General features: G+C 32.0%; 1 protein-coding gene across 2 annotated transcripts in view; it reads right to left on the bottom strand.

The window, feature by feature from the left end:
* Positions 1-17,124, bottom strand: part of row (zinc finger domain-containing protein relative of woc) — a 236,958-nt gene extending 219,834 nt beyond the window's left edge. For both annotated transcript variants that reach the window (XM_085814104.1, XM_085814106.1), the window contains exons 1-2: positions 16,462-17,124; positions 6,795-7,526 (exon numbers count right to left, since the gene is read on the bottom strand). In XM_085814104.1, the coding sequence (XP_085670230.1) occupies positions 6,795-7,526; positions 16,462-16,809 (1,080 nt within the window). In that variant the 5' untranslated portion in view covers positions 16,810-17,124. The remainder of the gene's footprint in view (positions 1-6,794; positions 7,527-16,461) is intronic.
* Between the last annotated feature and the right edge of the window lie 2,339 nt (positions 17,125-19,463).

Here is a 19,463-nt window from a genome sequence, read left to right as displayed (position 1 = left end):
CTTTTCAGGATAGATTTTTATAAGTTCTAAAAGAAGTGCATTGCAAGAGCAATCATATTGCTCTATTTCTTCAAAAGGCCGTGTAGAAATCTTGCTTGTATTTTTTCATTTTTATATCTAAAGGCTCTTGGTTCAGTATTTTAATTTGCTTTGTCTTAGCCTTTCAATATTATCCAAAAATATTTCTCAAAATCTAGTTCATCAATGGAAGAGGATGATAGAGACTCAGTTTCAATGTTTGCAATTTGACTGTCCTGATTTGAATACTCCAATTGTTCTGAAAATAATTTCATCCTTATTGAAAGTTCATAGATGGCTTTCTTTGCCTTCTTAATTTGTTCATCATCCAATTCGGTGCTTTGGATCTACAATATTGAACCCAGCAAGATCTCATTGTCTGGCAAACTAGTTTCTCTTTTCTTTATTGAAGAAATGATTCCTTTTGCAATAAACCCTCCATTTCAGAAAGAACAAACATCACATTCTTCCATTCTCGCCTCCTCTTAATTCTTCATATTGTAGCTTTTTTGTGGCTATATACGGTGTAGAAAGAAGAGTTTCCAATTCTGAAAGATCATTGCACAGTCTTTCAGTTAGTGAACCATTAGGGTTCTCTACAACTTCTAAAAAAGCTCTTAATTCTAACAACCTCTATATCATCAAATGTGTACTTCCCCATTGCATTGCTTGATCAATAATTGCTCCTTTTCCTGCTCGCTTCTTAAGAATGGCAGCAATTTTGGGAGTTCTTGCTGCTATTGCAGCTTACCTAAATTTACCAGTGAGATCTGTAACTAAATGAAATAATTGAATGAAGCAGTTTAATAACTAATGGCAAATATCACATGCATCCTCCTCCCTTTAATTTATTTATTAACATATCAATAAAATAGAAAATAACTATTTATTAATGTATATAGTTCATAAATAAAAATAATAACTCAGTATGTCATTAATTTTTTCCCAATTCACTTTAATTTCATTCAAATTCAAACTGTCCAACAAAAACTGGAGTCGGAGTCGACCCGATTTTAGCAACTCCAGCTTCGACTCCTTTTACCCCAAAATTTGCCTAACTCCGATTCCGACTCAATAACTCCAACTCCACAGCCCCGGTTTGAAGTATGTATAGTAACTATAAATTAAACATAATTTATTGCACCTTTTTTTAGCCACAGCTATGTTTTCACCCTTTCATTATTCAACACTTTTTTTGTTGTTGACGTTCTATTTTTCTCTTACATGGCCAAGTTCCACTGGTGGCAAAGAAAAATCCTGCAAAGAGAAACACAAACTTACTTTTGCCACCAAACTCATACCACTCTATTTAGTCTTTGCCAAATCATGACTAATTTTTTCCATGGTCTTTTTCCATCTGTTCCGCTTATACAGTACAAAGTCTCTAATCCGGACGTCCATTATCCGGACCTCAAAGCCACAAACTTACACATGCGCATAATGCATTTACGCATGCACGTTTGAGGCACGCGTCCACTACGCATGTGCGTAAAGCCAATAAAGCATTTACCCATGCGTGCTTCCGATAGTAAGATAGTAACAGAGAATGCTATTGAAAATGAAAAAATTTCGATTGACAAGTTAGTCGGAATCCTCAACACAGCAATTACAGGACTTGAACAGTAGAACTTTGTAACTGAACAAGAAATTATGTCTGTTTATAGAATTAAAGAGAAAGAGTTAGCACAAAAAATGAAGCAACTTAAACAACTTACATTGATAGAAATGTTTACTAAAGTAAACAAATAAATATTAAGCGCTTTTATATATATATATATTCTTTAAATCATAATTGCTCTTTATTTCTTTCATAAATTACAGTTTCATATTTTTAATTGTATAATTTCTGCATGCCATCTTACTAGACTTAAATTGATGATCTAAAATCCGGAAAAACTCCTAATCCGGAATCGCAGAAGTCCCGACGAGTTCAGATTATGGACTTTGTACTGTATAATTAAAGCTCAAAAGACAAAGAAAATTTTTCAGTTTTGGCAGTGGCTTGCTGCTGCCTTCAGCTGTGTTAAAGAAACCCATTTTAAAACTCCTAAAATTTTGATCAGAACATCTCCTGCATTAAGCCAATAATAATACTGCAACAAAGAATTTTACTGTAACTTATTATTATGCACTTACTGCCATTTTGTCATGAAAAGAATGGCCCTTTAACAGGTCATCTTAAATAGGCCATTAGATGCCATACTTCTGTTCATTGGGTTGATGTTCTTCCCACAGTGTTGCTAGGATTAAGAACGGCTTTTAATGAGGACCTGGGTTCATCCAGTGCTGAAATGATCTATGGTGTCAATTTATGTTTACCTGGAAATTTTATAAACCCTCCAAACAAATCAATCAGTGTCGGGCCTCAATGCGTTTCTCAGAAAATTGAGTGAAGCCACGGCTGCATTAGTTCCTACACCCACAAGTGTACATTCTTCAAGACCTGTGTTTATTCCCAAAGAGCTCGCTAAATCATCGCATTTGTTTTTAAAGTGTGATGCATCAAAAAAGTCTTTGGAGCCTACATATACGGGCCCACATCTGGTTCTAGGTCACACATCCAAGACCTAATTCAGAAGTCAAACAACAAAAATCATGAATCACAATGAGCCATGAATTAGTATTTGTTCGCCGTGCTATTGTGTCTTAATCTAAGACCTATCGTATACGTATCGGTAACAAAGAGACAGTGGTGAGCATATATCGTCTTAGACCGGCCTTTATTTTTGTACCAAAAACTGTCATGACCAATATTTCAATCACACCCCCTTCAAAGCCACCGACACCTTCACCCCATGTGTCTACACTTCCAGTTGCCACTGCAACATCATCTGTGCCTGGATTACAGAAGCAAGATGTTCCTCGGCATACATGTTCTGGACGTAAATTTTGATTCAACCATCAGTACCTTCAATTTCGTTGACACTGGAGGGGGAGTACTGTGGCAATACTAAAGGAATTTGTTTTTGTTATTCACCAACTGTGAGCCCGAATTTGTAACTGTAACGGAAATTTTCAGGACGCGCTAAACTCACTTCATACTCTGTCGCATTTTGTCCTTCGATGCAAATATCTTTAGTGCTAATGTAATAAGCAGTTTTTGTAATTAAATGTTTATTATTTAAAATCAACCATCTCTATGTGTGTTAATCCACCATGCAGTGAAAGGCCTCCACGGATATTAATTGTCGCATTCCGCACACCGACACTTACAAACTCAAAAAGTACAGTATGCACAATAATGCAAACTTTCAATGAGTCTTGCATGAAGCTGTAGCTAGAAGGCATACGATATGAAAATATCAGGCTTGCAGTGGGTGATCAAACATAATGCGCAACTGCATAATGTGATTCCGTTTGGAAAAAGATATGGATGAGAAAGAGCAGCATAAAAAGATTAAAGTAGATTTGGTGAAGCCAAACTTGAGTTGAATTTTAGAAAAAATGTAGATGTGGAAGCCCTTGCAGTTTTGATTGAACTCCCTTTTCATTCACTTATAATATATTCAATATGGGTTTCTGTTGAAGCTCAGCAGGGTTCTCCAAATTAAAGACTTTTTTAGCTCAAATTACTAAGCTCCCATTCCAGAAGTACTAAGCTCCCATTCCAGAAGAATGTTAACAGAACTGTTTTAGAACTGAATACAGGCATTTTATCAGCACCTTTATATATATATATTTATTCAAAACCTTACTTTCTCTTTTTTAGCAATAATCTTGCACATTAAAATCCTTTTTCTAATCATAACAGTATAAATGGAATATCCATTTCCTTTATTTTAAACAAAAAAACACTTGTGAAAATTATCTTTAAAATATTTTCTTTTAAACATAATATAAAAAGAATTATAAACATAATATTTACAAAATGGGTTAAATAATGTTATGCCATAACACTTCAGAAGATAACTATTTAATTGTCTTTTCTTGGCTATCCACCAACGGTGGCATTATCCAAATTCAAGCCTTAGGGAGGAGAAGAGCAAAGTCCCTTCGGCAAGCTCAAAATGAGGGGAGAAACGTTAATATGGTTTTTGATTTGTTACAACAGTAAAGTTATCAGAAGTGTACTTTTACCACTGGTGTTTTCTAAATTCCACCGATTCCCTGTTACTCACCTATCTTTTATTGACTACTTCTATCCATTACCATGTTGTTTACAAAGCTGTTACCATGCTGTTTTGCCAACTTGTAGATAGTAGCCTTGATCAGAAGTTACTTCGATTTTTATCAAGAGTATAAGTTTCAAACTGTTTTCCTGCCAAATCCAAGAGATATAATTTTGTTTTGTAATATTTTAATTTTGATCCTGACAAGTAGTGAGGCAAAATAAACTCATCTATTTGTTCAGTGTGTTTTTACTATTTAATTCAACAATCAGTGATAACTTATACCATAATTTTTAGGTAATATCTGAGTAATGAGAATTAAACTTGAAGTAGTTAAAATTAGCCTCTAATTATTACCCAGTCAGCATTAGCTCCCTTAACCAATTAACTGCTTTCCTGGACACCATCCGGGTACCGTGAAAAGGGACTTTTTTAATCACTCAGACATTGCATTTTCCTGCACCAATCCACTGATTTTCCTGGCTTTTTCACATTTTTTACTTTGCAGTGTTTCTAATAGATGTCACTAGTAGTCCAGAGGAGATTGGATTGTAAAATCAGTTCAAGGATAGGTTTTTACCACTTTTCATTAGGCGAAGAAATTCAAAGAATTTGTTTGCACGAGTCAATGTAATAGGCTTTGCGAATAGTATTTCTTTCCAATTCCGTCATGAAATAAAAGAACGATGGGTGACAGTAAATGGCTCATAACAGAATATAATTCTAATATTGAATAAATAGTGAATCTGAATTTTCTATAAATGATTCCGGTAGTCCTGAAAGTTCTTTATTGGAACTCTATATTGATGATGAGAAATGTTCAAATGAAATGGATACTAGTAATTCTCCACCACTGCCGCAAATTCCTTTCTTTTACATTTATATCTTGTAAAGTGTTCTTTCCAGTTTCGCAGTCTCAACAGAAAAAAAAAAGTAAAAATGCCTTAATTTTGTTATAATTAAAAATTATCATGCAAATGAATGCAAATGACTGCTGATTTGAATTCATATAATCGGTTAGAATGCGGAATAGTTTATAAAAAATATGCTTATTTTTGGCCGCAACATGGCAGGAAAATGAAACAGTTAAGTGGTTAAATGAAAAATCAAAATCTATTATTAACCATCTATTAATTTAGAAAATCAGAATATGTATTTACTAATTCACTGTCCGTAAACTCAATGCTCAACAATTTTCAAAATTCTAAAATATTTTTGAACAAAACTATCAGCTGTTAATTCATATCAGTACTATGTCATTACATTAATACTTAAATGTTTAATTTGCAGGCAGTTTTTAATTTACTACTAACTGCCAGCAAAGTGTTACAATAAATTCACTTTCTCTTGACAGTAGACACGCAAAAAGCTTTAAGATTTGAGCTTGATTTGAATATGTCAGCTGAAGACATACAAATTGCTGTTACCCTGTATATTTAAAATACAGGAACATAACTACTTTTACTATTTTAAATACTTTAGTCTTCACTACTTTAAAATACTAACCTAAATAAGAAATACTTACCTTTCATTCAATAAGTTTTGCTGTTTATGTTAAATAATGTCAAGGAATATTTTTAAATTTTTAAATACGTACCAACTTTTGCATAATTTTCCTCTCCTTCAACCTCAAAATTTTGGTTGTTGATTTTGTCTTTGTTACAATAAAATATTTAGTTTTAAATTTGTAAGCATTATTTATATTCATTTTAAAATTATTAGTCATTTAAAAGTCTTTAAAAAAAGAGAAAATACGGAGAAATTGGGTGAAAATAAACCTTCATACCTTGTAAAATTTTCAGTCCTCTTTGATTAACCACAACCCCTCCTTTCCAAAAAAAGACATTAACTACTTTCGGCCAAATTAATAAGCCAAAAGCAAGTCAATTTGAAAACTATGCTAAGAATCAATGCAATTAAAAAAGCAAGAATCATCCTTAAATAATAAATAATGCTTATTGTTTCTGAGGAAACCCTTACATATTTTTTTCACTGTTGTCCATGAACACAACACAGCCTGTTTTTGAAAAAAAAAACTGCAAAATCTATTAATTTGGCACTGTTCATGTTTTTGTTCTCGCCATATATACAGCAATCTATTCTCCCTTAAATAGCAATAATAATTTTACAATTTATTGGAGCACATATTTTGATCTGTAAAATTCAATCATTTACAAATTTCATGAAATGCGAATTTTTCACTCTCTGCTGTAGGTCAAAATATCATATTTTAAAAGAAATACAGAGCTTCCTTCTTCATCAGTCGGCAAACTCAATAGATTCATTAAAAAAATGCATGCAGTGCTACAAAAACAAACACTAATGAATGTTGCATTTGATGGTGGAAATTATCATTTGTCTGCAGCATGTGCACACCTACATTGCACGCAAATGCATTTTGCCAACATCAAGGGTTGCTTATTCTGATAATATAGCACTTCGCCTCACGAACACTTTGGAGGGCAGGCTCACGGATAATCAAAAAGTACCAAATTTTCTCTCTTCAGCTTTCATTTAGAAAATTATTTAAATTACTTATTTCTAAGAACATGAAAAACTTTAAAATATTAACAGAATGAAAACACAAATACTAACAAAATGAAAAATAAATGTAATAATATAGCACACATTAAAACAGACACAAAAATTTATTACAATGATACTCACTTGAGCAGCTAAAAGCAATATATTTGATGCTGGTGTAACAAATGTAGGTGCAGATACAACATTTGCTGAAGATGCTACAAATGTGCTTGGATTTAACAATGGTTCCTTGTAAGGTACTGTTCCAGATAAAACGGGATTAACTGCAGGAATACAGGACAATGGAATAACATCTGGCAATTTTATACTGTTACCAAATGGTAACCCTGACTGGGCAGAACCTGGTAACACAGATTCATTATTTTCAGTGATAAATTCATAACTACCCTCAATGGTTGAATCTGATTTTGACAAGTTCTCAGCGACTGGTTCAGAGAAGTTTTTAACAGACAATTTTGACTCATTTTCAGCTGATGATTCAGATAAACTTTTATTGGCTGATAGCCAGCCCAGCCATTCTTGATTAAGTGCGCTTTCTTGAGCAGCACTGAGATCCTCTTCCTCACATTCTAAATCAAGATCTATATCGCACAGACTTTTGCCCACATTTGAAGAAACATTATGAATCACTTTATCACTATTGAATATGTCTGCACTGTATGCACACTCTGACGTATTACTTACTGTACTTAACACATTGGGCGATTTTAGTGTGCATCCACTGACAGTTATCCCACTTACTACAGTATTATTTCTTGAGGTAGCGGCTGATCTTTGTTCAGATACTTCTGAATTCACTGAAATAATGTTCGGCGCAGACTGTATCAGATCTGTCCCTTGTGGTGATGGTGTATTCTAAAAAGTATATAAATATGCATCAAAAGATAAAATTGTTTCACAAAAATATAGTAAAGTTAAATTAAATTTTAATAATTCTCTTGCACCATTGCTGCAAGGAATGAAATTTGAATTTAACAAATACTATTCTCTATTCGTAAAAAGCTAATATAAATTTTTAATTTAATTAAGAAATTTTAATTGCAAAAATATAAAATAAATTATTGCTTCGAACTAAATACGTTCCTTTATACTTCAATATCAATGCTTACTAAAATCAATTATTATTAAAACAAGAAGAAAATGTTTATAGACTTATTCTAAATATAGTATTATACCCTATGTGGCCAGTGGTATGGACTCAGTCCTGAGGCATATATTAATATGATGTTGGTCCCCCCCCCTTTTGCATCGATAACAGCTTGTACATGTCTGGGGAGATTTTCTATCAGTTTTTGCTTGAACATCAGATTCCAATGAAAACGGCTAATCTTTGGAATATGGTAACAGGTAGTTTGGCGACATTTTGGTAAGGCGATAAAGGTTACTAGCTAGGACTTTAGCAGTGTACATGGAAAAAAGTCAAGAGAGTGCGCAATGCCATTTTTGTGCAATTCTGGGATGTTAAGTAAAAATAGGTCAACGTGTACATGGATGATACCGTGTATGTGCAATTCTTAAAAACGCGGCAAGCAGCGAGCTATTCTGCACTTTCTCCTAATTTCGCACCTAATCTTCGTCATTATTAAGCACATTTGTTCCATAAAAGTTCTAGCATAAGAGTAATTCGGCTAGAAGATTGTTGGAAAGAAATGTTGAGTAAAAAAAAAAAAAAAAAAACATGCCTTTACTTCGTGAAAACAAAATGGCATTCAAACAAAAACTAGCTGGTTGCTGTTAGCAGGGTTGGTCGCCAAATTTTCGCCAAGTTACCATAATCCAAAGATTAACCATGAAAACTTTTAAAATTCGTGTTACATGATAAAATCTAATGACATAACAGACTAAAAAACAGTTCATAGTTTGCACAAAGCGAAATTCATGCTAGCCAACAAAACTTCCTATAAGATCATATACACTGCTGGCGGAATTGAAATTCTTTTATGTTAAACGAGTGTTCGCCTTCAGCGAGTTCATATTAAGGACTTTACTGTACTTTAATTTGAATGTGTAAAAGTGTTTTTAAGCTTCTGGAATCGGGTGAAAACTATTTGGAAATCACTAATTTACACATCTGAAGCGCATAAACTGCTGAATCCGATAAAGTTTCATTATTGGTTAGAGTAGATTTAAGGGTGCCCCTTGTATTATTGCAAAGTTGTTTCATTTATCGCCAAGTTGTTATTCCATTTGATTCATTCATCACTTGAGTAGCTGAATGTTATGGAAACCCTATTATGACATAATTGGTTGCATGATTGCGGTGAATTTGAATGATGGGAAAGGATTTGTAAGAGCTTGTAGTGTGTGTTGGTTAGGAAGTTCGTTGCTTGTTTTGTGGTTTAGACAGTAAAATGGATGAATGTGGTAAGATTAATTGAAGTTTCTGTATGATTGGGAACGAAATGGGAAAGAGCATTAATTGACTGGTGTGTAAATGAAGGTTTACTTAGTAGCCATTATAAGTGTCCTGTTTGTAAGAAGGAAATGTGTATGGTCTAACGTTGGAGGATATCGACACTAGAAAGGATATTTTTTACTCTTATCTTTGTGAATTTATGTGGTGATGCCAGTACACAGATTCTAGTTCATATAATTTTAAGAAGTTTTTGGATGCTGTTAAGGAATTTTGTTTGACTGACGACACGGAAAGTTCTAAATAAGATAAATGTATATTTTCTTTGTGTAGTGCTAAGATGAATTTCCTTTTTTATGTTATCCGATTGTTTGATTTAAAATGCAGTTTATTGAGATTACATATTTTTTGTTGGCTGCTCCTTTGACATTTTTAAGTTAAAATAGATCGATATGTACATGGACAAAGTGAAGGGTTTGCGCAATGCCAAAGTTGTGCAATTCTCCGACGTTTTTTGAAGTGAAAATAGGTTGATGTCTACATAGATGCCGAGTTTGTGCAATTCTTTGACTTGTTATTTTGGCTTTGAGTAGCGGCGATTTTTAGAAAGCCAAAATAACACGTGAAGGAACTGCACAAACTGGGTATCCATGTAGCACCAATTTTCATGTATAAAAAATACCTGTAAATATATTTTTACCCACGCATTTGTTTATTTTTTAATTATATTTTAACATTAAAGCTTGTTTTTATTAAACAGCAAGAATGAGTGCACTTTTTTAAAAGAGAAAAGAAATACAGTCAAAAGTCGTTAATTCGGACTCGTCTGGACTTCGGCGATTCCGGATTATAGATCATCAGTTTAAATCTGGTAAGATGGCATGCACAAATTATAAAATTAAAAATATGAAACCGTAATTTATGAAATAAAGAACAATTATGGGTACTTTTCCGTTTTGCCGGCACAGACAATAAAGTCGCCAATAATGGTACAACCGATGCCAAACGGAATATCCTCGCTGGTAACCTTTTACTCCTCATTTTCAAAACAAGTCACAGCCATTTCTTATCAGATTGATTGTTTCTTTCAATACTGGCATACAATTGCATGGAATTTTTACTAGATAGTCCAATTTTATGCCCTAAGGCCATTCGCGGGCGGTAATTAAGTCAATTAGGATGCAATCACACCGCTCGCCCGATGGCGAAAATATAGAAAAGTTCATGTTCATCAAGAAAGTCAAGGGTTAAGTTCATCAATTGTAATGACAATGCACTAGTGAAGTAAAGTACTACGGTTTTACATAATTTCTGAGTAAGCTATTCGTACGAATTGAAATAATTCTTGCATTTAAACTTGCATTCTAAATTAAGATTTAACTTGAAGTTAATGTAGATAATTACTGAGAGAATTAGATTTTTGTAGCGTAGTTTACGTGAGATAAGATCACTTGGGGCCAGGTAATATGAACCGGCGAATCAGGATGTTGTATCACGAAAGCATAGTAAATTCTTAAATTATTGTCTTTTTACAAATTTATTGCCTTTACTTATTGACTTTTTTACAAAATTTGAAACGACATTAAAATGTTTATAACTTTAAAATAAAAAATTTTGAAAACTAACATATGCTAAAATTTTTTTATGTGTATACTGTGTGTTGTCGCCAATAAAGTCTGCTTGGCGAGATTTGCGCCGACGAAACGGAAAAGTACCCAATTATGATCTAAAGTGTATCAAAATTTACAAAAAAAAAAGTATATGTACATATTTATTTGTTTACTTTATTAAACATTTCTTTCAATGCAAGTTATTTAAGTTGCTTCATTTTATGTGATAATACTTTCTCTTTAATTCTAACAACAGACATAATTTCTTCTTCAGTTACGAAGTTCCACTGTTGAAGTCCTATAATTGCTGTGTCGAGAATACCGACTAATTTGTCAATCGAAATTTTTTCGTTTTCAATAACCTCTGTGTCACTTTCTTCACTATTGGAAGCGAATTATAATGACGACGAATTTGATTTAAATCATATCAAAGACGGAGTACATCGACATGAAATACTACACTTAGCAAGGAATTATAAGGCAAATATAATAAAAACATCTGCTCTGAAGATAAGGATAGTGCAGACAGATCAACTTCCAATTCATTGCGTGCTGCGGCGTTTCCCCTCCCCCCGCCGCAGAGCAGCATGAAAATGATAAACAGATTTCGGAATGGTTAGATAAACAAAGGATTATGCCTTTATCCATTTTTTGCAGCAATTCCACTTTTTGTTTAATGGACTTCGAAACATACTTTCGCTTTGTAGATCCTTTACATATTAGTAAATATATACCGGAAATTCTATTTGACATAATCGAAAGTTCAAGCTTACTTTTATAAAAATGCTATAACAGTCTGCAAAAAATAATAAGCCAGATCCAATTCGAAGATTAAGGAGCAACGCAATCTGCAACATTAACTGAAATAGATAATTAGATCATTTTAGCTTATACCGTCCGTTATACATTAAACGCGCATGCGTAAACGTATTATGAGCATGCGCACATGCATATTCACAGCCATAAAGGTCTTATGCACATGCGTCAACGCGACGCACGCGCAGAAAATTAGTAGCTTTGAGGTCCGGATTATAAATCATTCCGGATTGTGGGTGTCCGAATTAACGACTTTTGACTGTATTTGTATGATTTTTCCGGTTATTTTGCACTTTAATGAAGTCAATTGCTAAGAATTCAGAATCTTAGCAAAAACCTCCTTAGTTAATATACTATGCAAACAATAAAATTTAATTTGTATTCCTCACACAAAATTATACTTTCACTTTTATATATATTTATATGTAATATAGATACAAGTTTATACTTTATATGTATAATATAGATACAAGTTAACATTAATAAATATAAGAATATTAATTTGGAAATTTTAATGGGCTCACATGCTTTAATAGTGCAAGAAAACTAGCTAAAATAAATAAAAAATACCAGGTGTGGATTTACAAAGTAGAATATGAAACACAGAACAAATTCAGAAATCCATGAGTCTAATATTCAGAATGATTTAAATTTTTAAATTGGAACCTCCAGATCACCAGCAATGTTTTTCTTCGAACCTTTTTTTTTTTTTTTTTTTTTTTTTTTTTTTTTTTATGCATGGGCATTTTATATTTTTTCGTAATAAAACACGAGGAACACTGATTTTTAATTTTACTCTGGCATTCAATAAAATACCTTCAGAGTGAAGAAAAAATCATTCACTATGGTACTGTTCTGTTATCAGGACTGAAGTCAATGCCAAATGTTTTGCTACACTGGCCAAGAGATTGATTCATATGAAGTCCCCGTTTACCTTTAAATTTGTCACAAAATACTTACTCATAGAAATGAAGTTTATAAAAATTATAGAGAGAATTTTAAAATGTTCTTTAATTTAAATTAATTGAACCGTATAAAAAAGTTTACTTAGTAAATTCTGTGTTTATTCTGTTAAGCCTGTGTAAAAAAGTTAAAATAGATTTAAAACGATGCATGTCTTGAATTTTTTCTCTAATGTAGAAATTATCCAAATATTTTTTTACTATTCCAGAGAGCAATCTTTCTGTCTTAAAAAGGACTGTGGGTAGAGTAGACATTAAGGTACCCTTGTATTATGGCGAAGTTGTTGTTTGATTTATCGCTAAGTTGTTTCATTTATGGTAGCTTGAGTAGTTGAATGTGAAGGAAACCCTAATCCCTGTGACGTAATCGGGTCCCCTAATCCCTTACCCTGTGACGTAATCGGGTGCATGATTCTGGGAAATTTTGAATCATGGGATGTTTTGTAAGCGTTTTTGTGGTGTGTTTTAAAACCGTTTAGATGGATTTGAATGGGTTTGTAGGAAGAAAGGCTCAGATGGTCACTGTGTGAAGCGTTCGATCAGAAAGAGTACCTGGTTTGTAAAAAGTCATTTGAGTATGATTGATATTTTGATTTTTACGTGGCTCTGGGTGTACAAAGCAAACTCGAAAATCATGGTAAGTGAATATTTGCTTTTGGTAGTGCTTAAATGTATAACATGTTTTTCCTTTTTTATATTATTTTATTGTTTGGTTTAAAATGTATTTTATTGAGATTATGTTTTTTTTTGTTAGCCTATATTGTAGACTTTGGTGCTCCTTTGACTTTTTAAGTGAAAATATATTGATGTGTGCATGGACAAAGTAAAGGGAGTGCGCAATGCAAGTTTGTGCAGTTCTGGGATTTTTTTAAGTGAAAATAGGTCGACATGTACATGGATAAAGTCAAAGGAGTGCGCAATGCCATTTTTGTGCACTTCGGAGGTGTTTTTTTTTTTTTTTTTTTTTTTTTTTAAGTGAAAATAAGTTGATGTGTACATGAATACCGAGTTTGTGCAATTGTTTGTCTTGTTATTTTGGCTTTGCGAAGTGGCGATTTTTGGCGCAAAAGCAAGCCAATATAATGAGTCAATGAATTGCACAAAATCGGTATCCATGTACCGCCAAAAATAGCCAAGTTTCGCAAAGGGGTACCCTAAACTATACTTTTACCAAAACTGTTTTAGAAATATGATATCAGAAGAAAAATTATATAGCATGGCTGTAATATATATGGAAGAAGAAGTGTTGAGGAACATCTAGACTTTGAAAATAATATATGAATTTGCTCACAAAGTCAAGAAAAAAGTTTATTAAACCTGTTACTTAATATTCATCTAATTTAATAATCAATTATTTTAATTTTAATGTATTCTAAAAAAATGTTTTAACAGTTTGATATTTTTTGATTGTTTGATATTTTAACAGTTTGATTTTTTTATAAGAAATATTTTAATTTCTTCATATAATTTTTATGTATTTTAGTTCTGATATGTGGAGGAAATAATATAAGAAGACTTTGAAATAAAAATATTAAATAGTAATTTTCATTAAAATATGAATTACATTAAGTAATTATGTGCATTTAATTATTTATTACACTTCAGCACTAATTGCCTTTCTAGCATATAGGCGCACAAATCAAAAATAGTTTTAAAAAGGCCCCAAATTTTACTGCCAGGGGCTCCCAATATGGCTTAACCCCCCCTCCCCCCAAAGTCAATGGAATTTCACAATCAGAAAATACAGTAGACTTACAAAATACATAAGATTTTTTATGTCTGAAATGCTTTTTCCCCCTGTTAAATCTTGCTTTGATATTTAAGTTGGTTACAATATAACTGCTTTTAGGCCACAAATTTCTTAAATTCATTTGGCTATTATACAATGAATTGGATACTTTCAACACTGAGCTCTCTCATATTTTAATACACCCAGCATCGGAGCTTGTAGATGTTCTTAAGGTAACTAAACACAATTGCAGTTATTACTTCTTTGTAATAACTCTCAATTAACAGGGGCAGCTAGCTGGACCTTGTATAAAAAAAGGGGACTGTTCTATTATCAGGACCAGATTCAGAAATGTATGAATGTATGTGCAAGTATACGTCTGCATATAAGTGTATATGTATACACATTTGTGTTTACATACATGCACACATATATCCATTCATATAGTTCTGAATACGGTATAACCAAAGAAAATTTAATTTATTATAAAAAAAGGACTGTTCTGTTATCAGGACCAGATTCAGAAATGTATGAATGTATACGTCTGCACATAAGTGTATATGTATACACATTCGTGTTTACATACATGCACACATATATCCATTCATATATTTCTGAATCCGGTATAACCAAAGAAAATTTAATTTATTGTGAAATAATGGAAAAATTAGTGTAACAAACAATTTAAAATAAAACTATTTACAGAAAATACAAAAAGGAAAATAAAAATGCTTGGAACAAAAACAGTAAGAGCAAATACTGTCACAGTATTTGGAAATTGCTTTTACCCCAATAAAATATATAACTTAATTGCACATAATCAAGAATATATACATTATTAAACGTCTGCTAGATAAGATCACCAATCTGCAAAAAAGAAAACTCTGCCCCTCCAAAAAAACGTTTTGACAGATTTTTTTTTTTTTTTTCTTTGGAGGAGGGGACAGTTCAAGTTTATTTTTTATTGCATATATTATTTTACATATGTTTCTTCACTTTGAATGATGTTTATTCTTTCATTACTGACAACATGTTCTTATTCTTGAATATTAATTTATATAATGAAACAAACTTAATTTCCAGATCAAACTGCTCGAAAATGCAATTATTTTGAAAGCAATTACATTATATGCTATTCCTCATGCCTGTTTTTTAACAAGCACTGGATTAACTGTTAATTAATTGTTGACACAGTCTCCAGTATCATTCCAGTTAATAAAACGTTCAATGTATGTATTTAATACAGTATTTTACAAACATTTAGGCCTTTTCTGTTCATATTTACAACTAACCACCTATATGATACAACTGAACAAATTCTAATCACTTGATGGTTTTAAATTATTATAAAATTTAGATTTTTTTTTTTTTTTTTTTCAAAAACAGAAAAAATTCCATAAAAGTGAAAAAATATATGAAATACTGTCACATCCTAATATGACAACTAACTTTGTTTTTCCTGGACAAAACTTTTTTTTTTATTTAAGACTGTATAAATATGAAATTTGCCAACAGAAAAAAAAAAAAAAAAAAAAAAAAAAAAAAATGATTTGATCATAATTTTTCTTAACACAAGCATCTCAATGTTTAACCAAAACCTAAATAACAAAAACTAGATCACAATTTTTTTCTTTTGCCCTAAAGAAAACAATATTAAAAAAAATTTTTGCTACTGTTGATTAATGCTGAATTTCTCAACAGTCATGTATTTATGTGAAACTAAATACCATCTTAATATTTTAACGAGGATAAAACCAACCATAGGCTAAATGAATTCAAGTAAACAATACCGTAAACAACTTTCACCCAGGCTTTGCATTCTGACCATGAATTGGCAACAGAATGTGAAGTTCTCTACGTTTTCCTACATATAACATAAAAACTAAGGAGTATCTCTTATAATACCTATATCTCAGCGGTTCTCAACCTTTTGACTAATGTGTACCATCTAACCAAAAATTGAAAACCTTTAGTACCACCATTACAAAACACTAATACCACCACCACTCCTGAACAAGGCTCAGATCGCATAAATTTACGAGTGTTAGAGAAAAAAACTCAATCAGGATGTTGCGGTTTTAATTTTTGACTTTAATAGTTAAAAATACTTTGATTCTCTGCGTACCACCGGTTGAGAACCCCTGACCTAAACCATTAACTACTTACAGACTAAATAAGCAATCCACATTGTGTACAAAACTGCATAACTTCTTAAGCTTTATTATCATATTTAGCAGATTTCTCATAGGAACTAAATAGATTGTTCTCCGAAATTTACTAAAAATTTATTATAATTCTTACATGCATATAACGTGTTTACCTTATTAACAGGCGCACTGAATACTCCTACCACCCGAACAGCATAATTTGGTGGTAATCTAGATTTTACTTGCTTGACTAACGCATTTGTTTTCTGTGAAGGATTTGTGGGCATCCCAAGTTGTGGTCCACTTAGGGGACCACCAACATTCGAATTGCTTCTTCTGCTCCAGAAATGTTCTCCACACACCTTTATTTCTTTAAACTTTGAAGGATTCTTAATTTCCTTTAAGCAAAATGCCTGCATCCATAAAATTCTTGCATTTCTATCCTCAGGTAACGGATATAAACCCACATCTGTAACTAAACGATTATAATTCACACACGATGGAATAGCGCAAGATTCCATTTTAAAATAAAGTACAATTTTCTCTTTAATTCACTTAGTCATTTCTTTACGTTTTCACTTTATTAAATAAATAATAATGTGTCGATTTTTCTCAAGCCCTTTATAATTTGCACCAAAAAAATCATTTACTCAAACAAGAAGAAATTATGACATATAAGCAAGAATTTAAACACGCAAAAATGATGTTCTGACATCATTGCAGGAAAAGTTCCAATCGAAAGAATAACCTCGAACAAAAAAGTATATGAAATGTTTACAGAAACATTAAACGTTAAAGCGCTCGAAGTAGGAAGTCTCTCGACGCATTAATGACTTTAACTTTGATCAGCAAATGAATATTAGCACAACCCAAAATTTTAAACTTCCTAAAAAATAAAAACGAAATAACTTAAAATAATTCTAGATTGCGATTGACATTGATAATAAAGAAAATTTTAGATTCATAAAATATTGCGAATATACAACAAGGCATTATCAGCTCTTTTACATTGCGTTTATGTCAAAGTAAAAAAAAAAAAAAAAAAAGATAAATCGTAAATAAAATTTTTAAGATATATAAATATTAGTATTTATTTATATCAAAGAGCACAAAGCGGAATAGCAATATCAATGACTTTCAATTATTATGAGAATTAAAGATGCAAGAATTCCAAACAAAACAAAACAAATACTAATAAATAGACATAAAGTTTACAATATATTGTTCTACAGGTGTCAAATATTTCAAAATACAATTGCAAATTTCCTAAATATTGCTGAATGACAAATATAGCTTTTACAATAAATAATAAGTAGTGATCTTGGCCTTCAGTTGTCAAAAATATATGCCTGCAAACCACAGAAAAGTGATTGGCAACGATGTATGGTTTGTTTTTGTAGAGAGGAGAAATTGATGTTGTAGAAGTAAACTTCTGATCTCTGCAATTATTCTTTACGTAATCCAAAGATGATGAAAAGCTGTGCGGTACCGTCTTGTCCTAATGACTCTTTACGCCATCCAGAATTAAGCTTTTACAGTTTCCCGAGAGATGCTAATGCTCGGGGTGAATGGCTTGAACAAATAGGACTAAAGCGTAGTGATTGTAATAACAACCTGAAAATCTGCGAAGTACATTTTAAACCAAAAGATTTTTGTGCTGGGAAGAGACAATTAAAAACTCACGCTCTTCCTGTTTTGAAATTAGGAGTAGGTAAAACTGAACCAGTCAACAGTGATGATGAATTTATGCAGTGTAATTCTGATAGTGATCCAGAAATAGTGGAAGTAAAGAAAATCAGTGCTGCTGCTGTTGTTGATCCAGCTACCAAAAACAAAGAAAAGCCTGTTGAGAAGGTTACTATAAAGCAAGAGCCTGTAGATTGGGTTAGTCAATTGTAATTTGACAGTTTCTTAAAAAATATCAGTGTTTCTAAAATATTAGTTTTTTCATCTGCTCCGTAAATTTTAAAATCTTCATAAAAATTTAATTTAATTGAAAAAAATAAAGGTAAAAGTATAGTTTAGGGTACCCCTTGGCGATGTTTGGCGGTACATGAATACCGATTTTGTGCAATTCTTTGACTCGTTATTTTGGCTTACGAAATCCATGTACATGTTGACCTATTTTCACTTTAAAAAAAATCCCCAAATACAAAAATGACATTGCACACTCTTTTAAGGTAAAATCCTAGTATACAGTGCAGCCTTGGCGCGATTTTGAAAATTATCGCCAACACCAAAAATGACCCAAAGAACGTCTATGTATATACTATACATACTATATACTATGTATAACTATATATATTCTCTGAATGACCCATTTACTACTCATCGTATATGTTTCGTTTTTACTGCTCATCATAAAGTCGCCAAAAGAAGCCAAATCCCGTATGCACCGGATACTAGGATTAAACCCTCTTTTAACTTTAGCCATGTACACGTTGACTTATTTTCACTTAAAAAAAATCCCAGAATTGCACAAACTTGCATTGCGCACTTTCTTTACTTTGTCCATGTACACATCAATATATTTTCACTTAAAAAGTCAAAAGGAGCACCAAAGTCTACAATATAAGCAAACAAAAAATACATAATCTCAAAAAATACATTTTAAACCAAACAATAAAATAACATAAAAAAGGAAAAACATGTTATATATTTAAGCACTACCAAAAGCAAATATTCACTTACCATGATTTTCAAATTCGCTTCGTACATCCAGAGCCACGTAAAAATCAAAATGGAAGCACTTCCGCTGAGAACCCTGTAAATGTAAACATCGCCAACTTTGGCGATAATAGTTCAAACCTGGTAACCCAACGGATTTGTCCTATTTGCTAGTTCGAAACCACTCCTCTTGCGTTTATTTTCTTGAATTATCACTGTCGTTTTTTCCATTTGCAGATTTATATTATTCTTCTCTTGTTTATTATTATTTTTCTGAATTTTTTAACAACGAATAGATAGAAATATTTTCGTAGATAGATGCTGGTTCTCGGTTCGGGATGAAAGGAGGGGTGAATGCTAATTTGTAACACGGCTGTTCAAGTTGTGTTCTTAATTATTAACAGCTCTAAGAACCATGAGGTTTTCAATGTCTAAAATTTCTTTTTGTAGAATGCAAAAATGTGCATGTGCATTTAAAATATTAATGCTTTTATTTTTATTATTGGTT

The sequence above is a fragment of the Stegodyphus dumicola genome, chromosome 3 (assembly GCF_044657685.1).
Source record: "Stegodyphus dumicola isolate Sdum_Otavi_A_Nest chromosome 3, ASM4465768v1".
Lineage (NCBI taxonomy): Eukaryota > Metazoa > Arthropoda > Arachnida > Araneae > Eresidae > Stegodyphus > Stegodyphus dumicola.
This window is presented reverse-complemented; position numbering and strand designations above follow the sequence as displayed.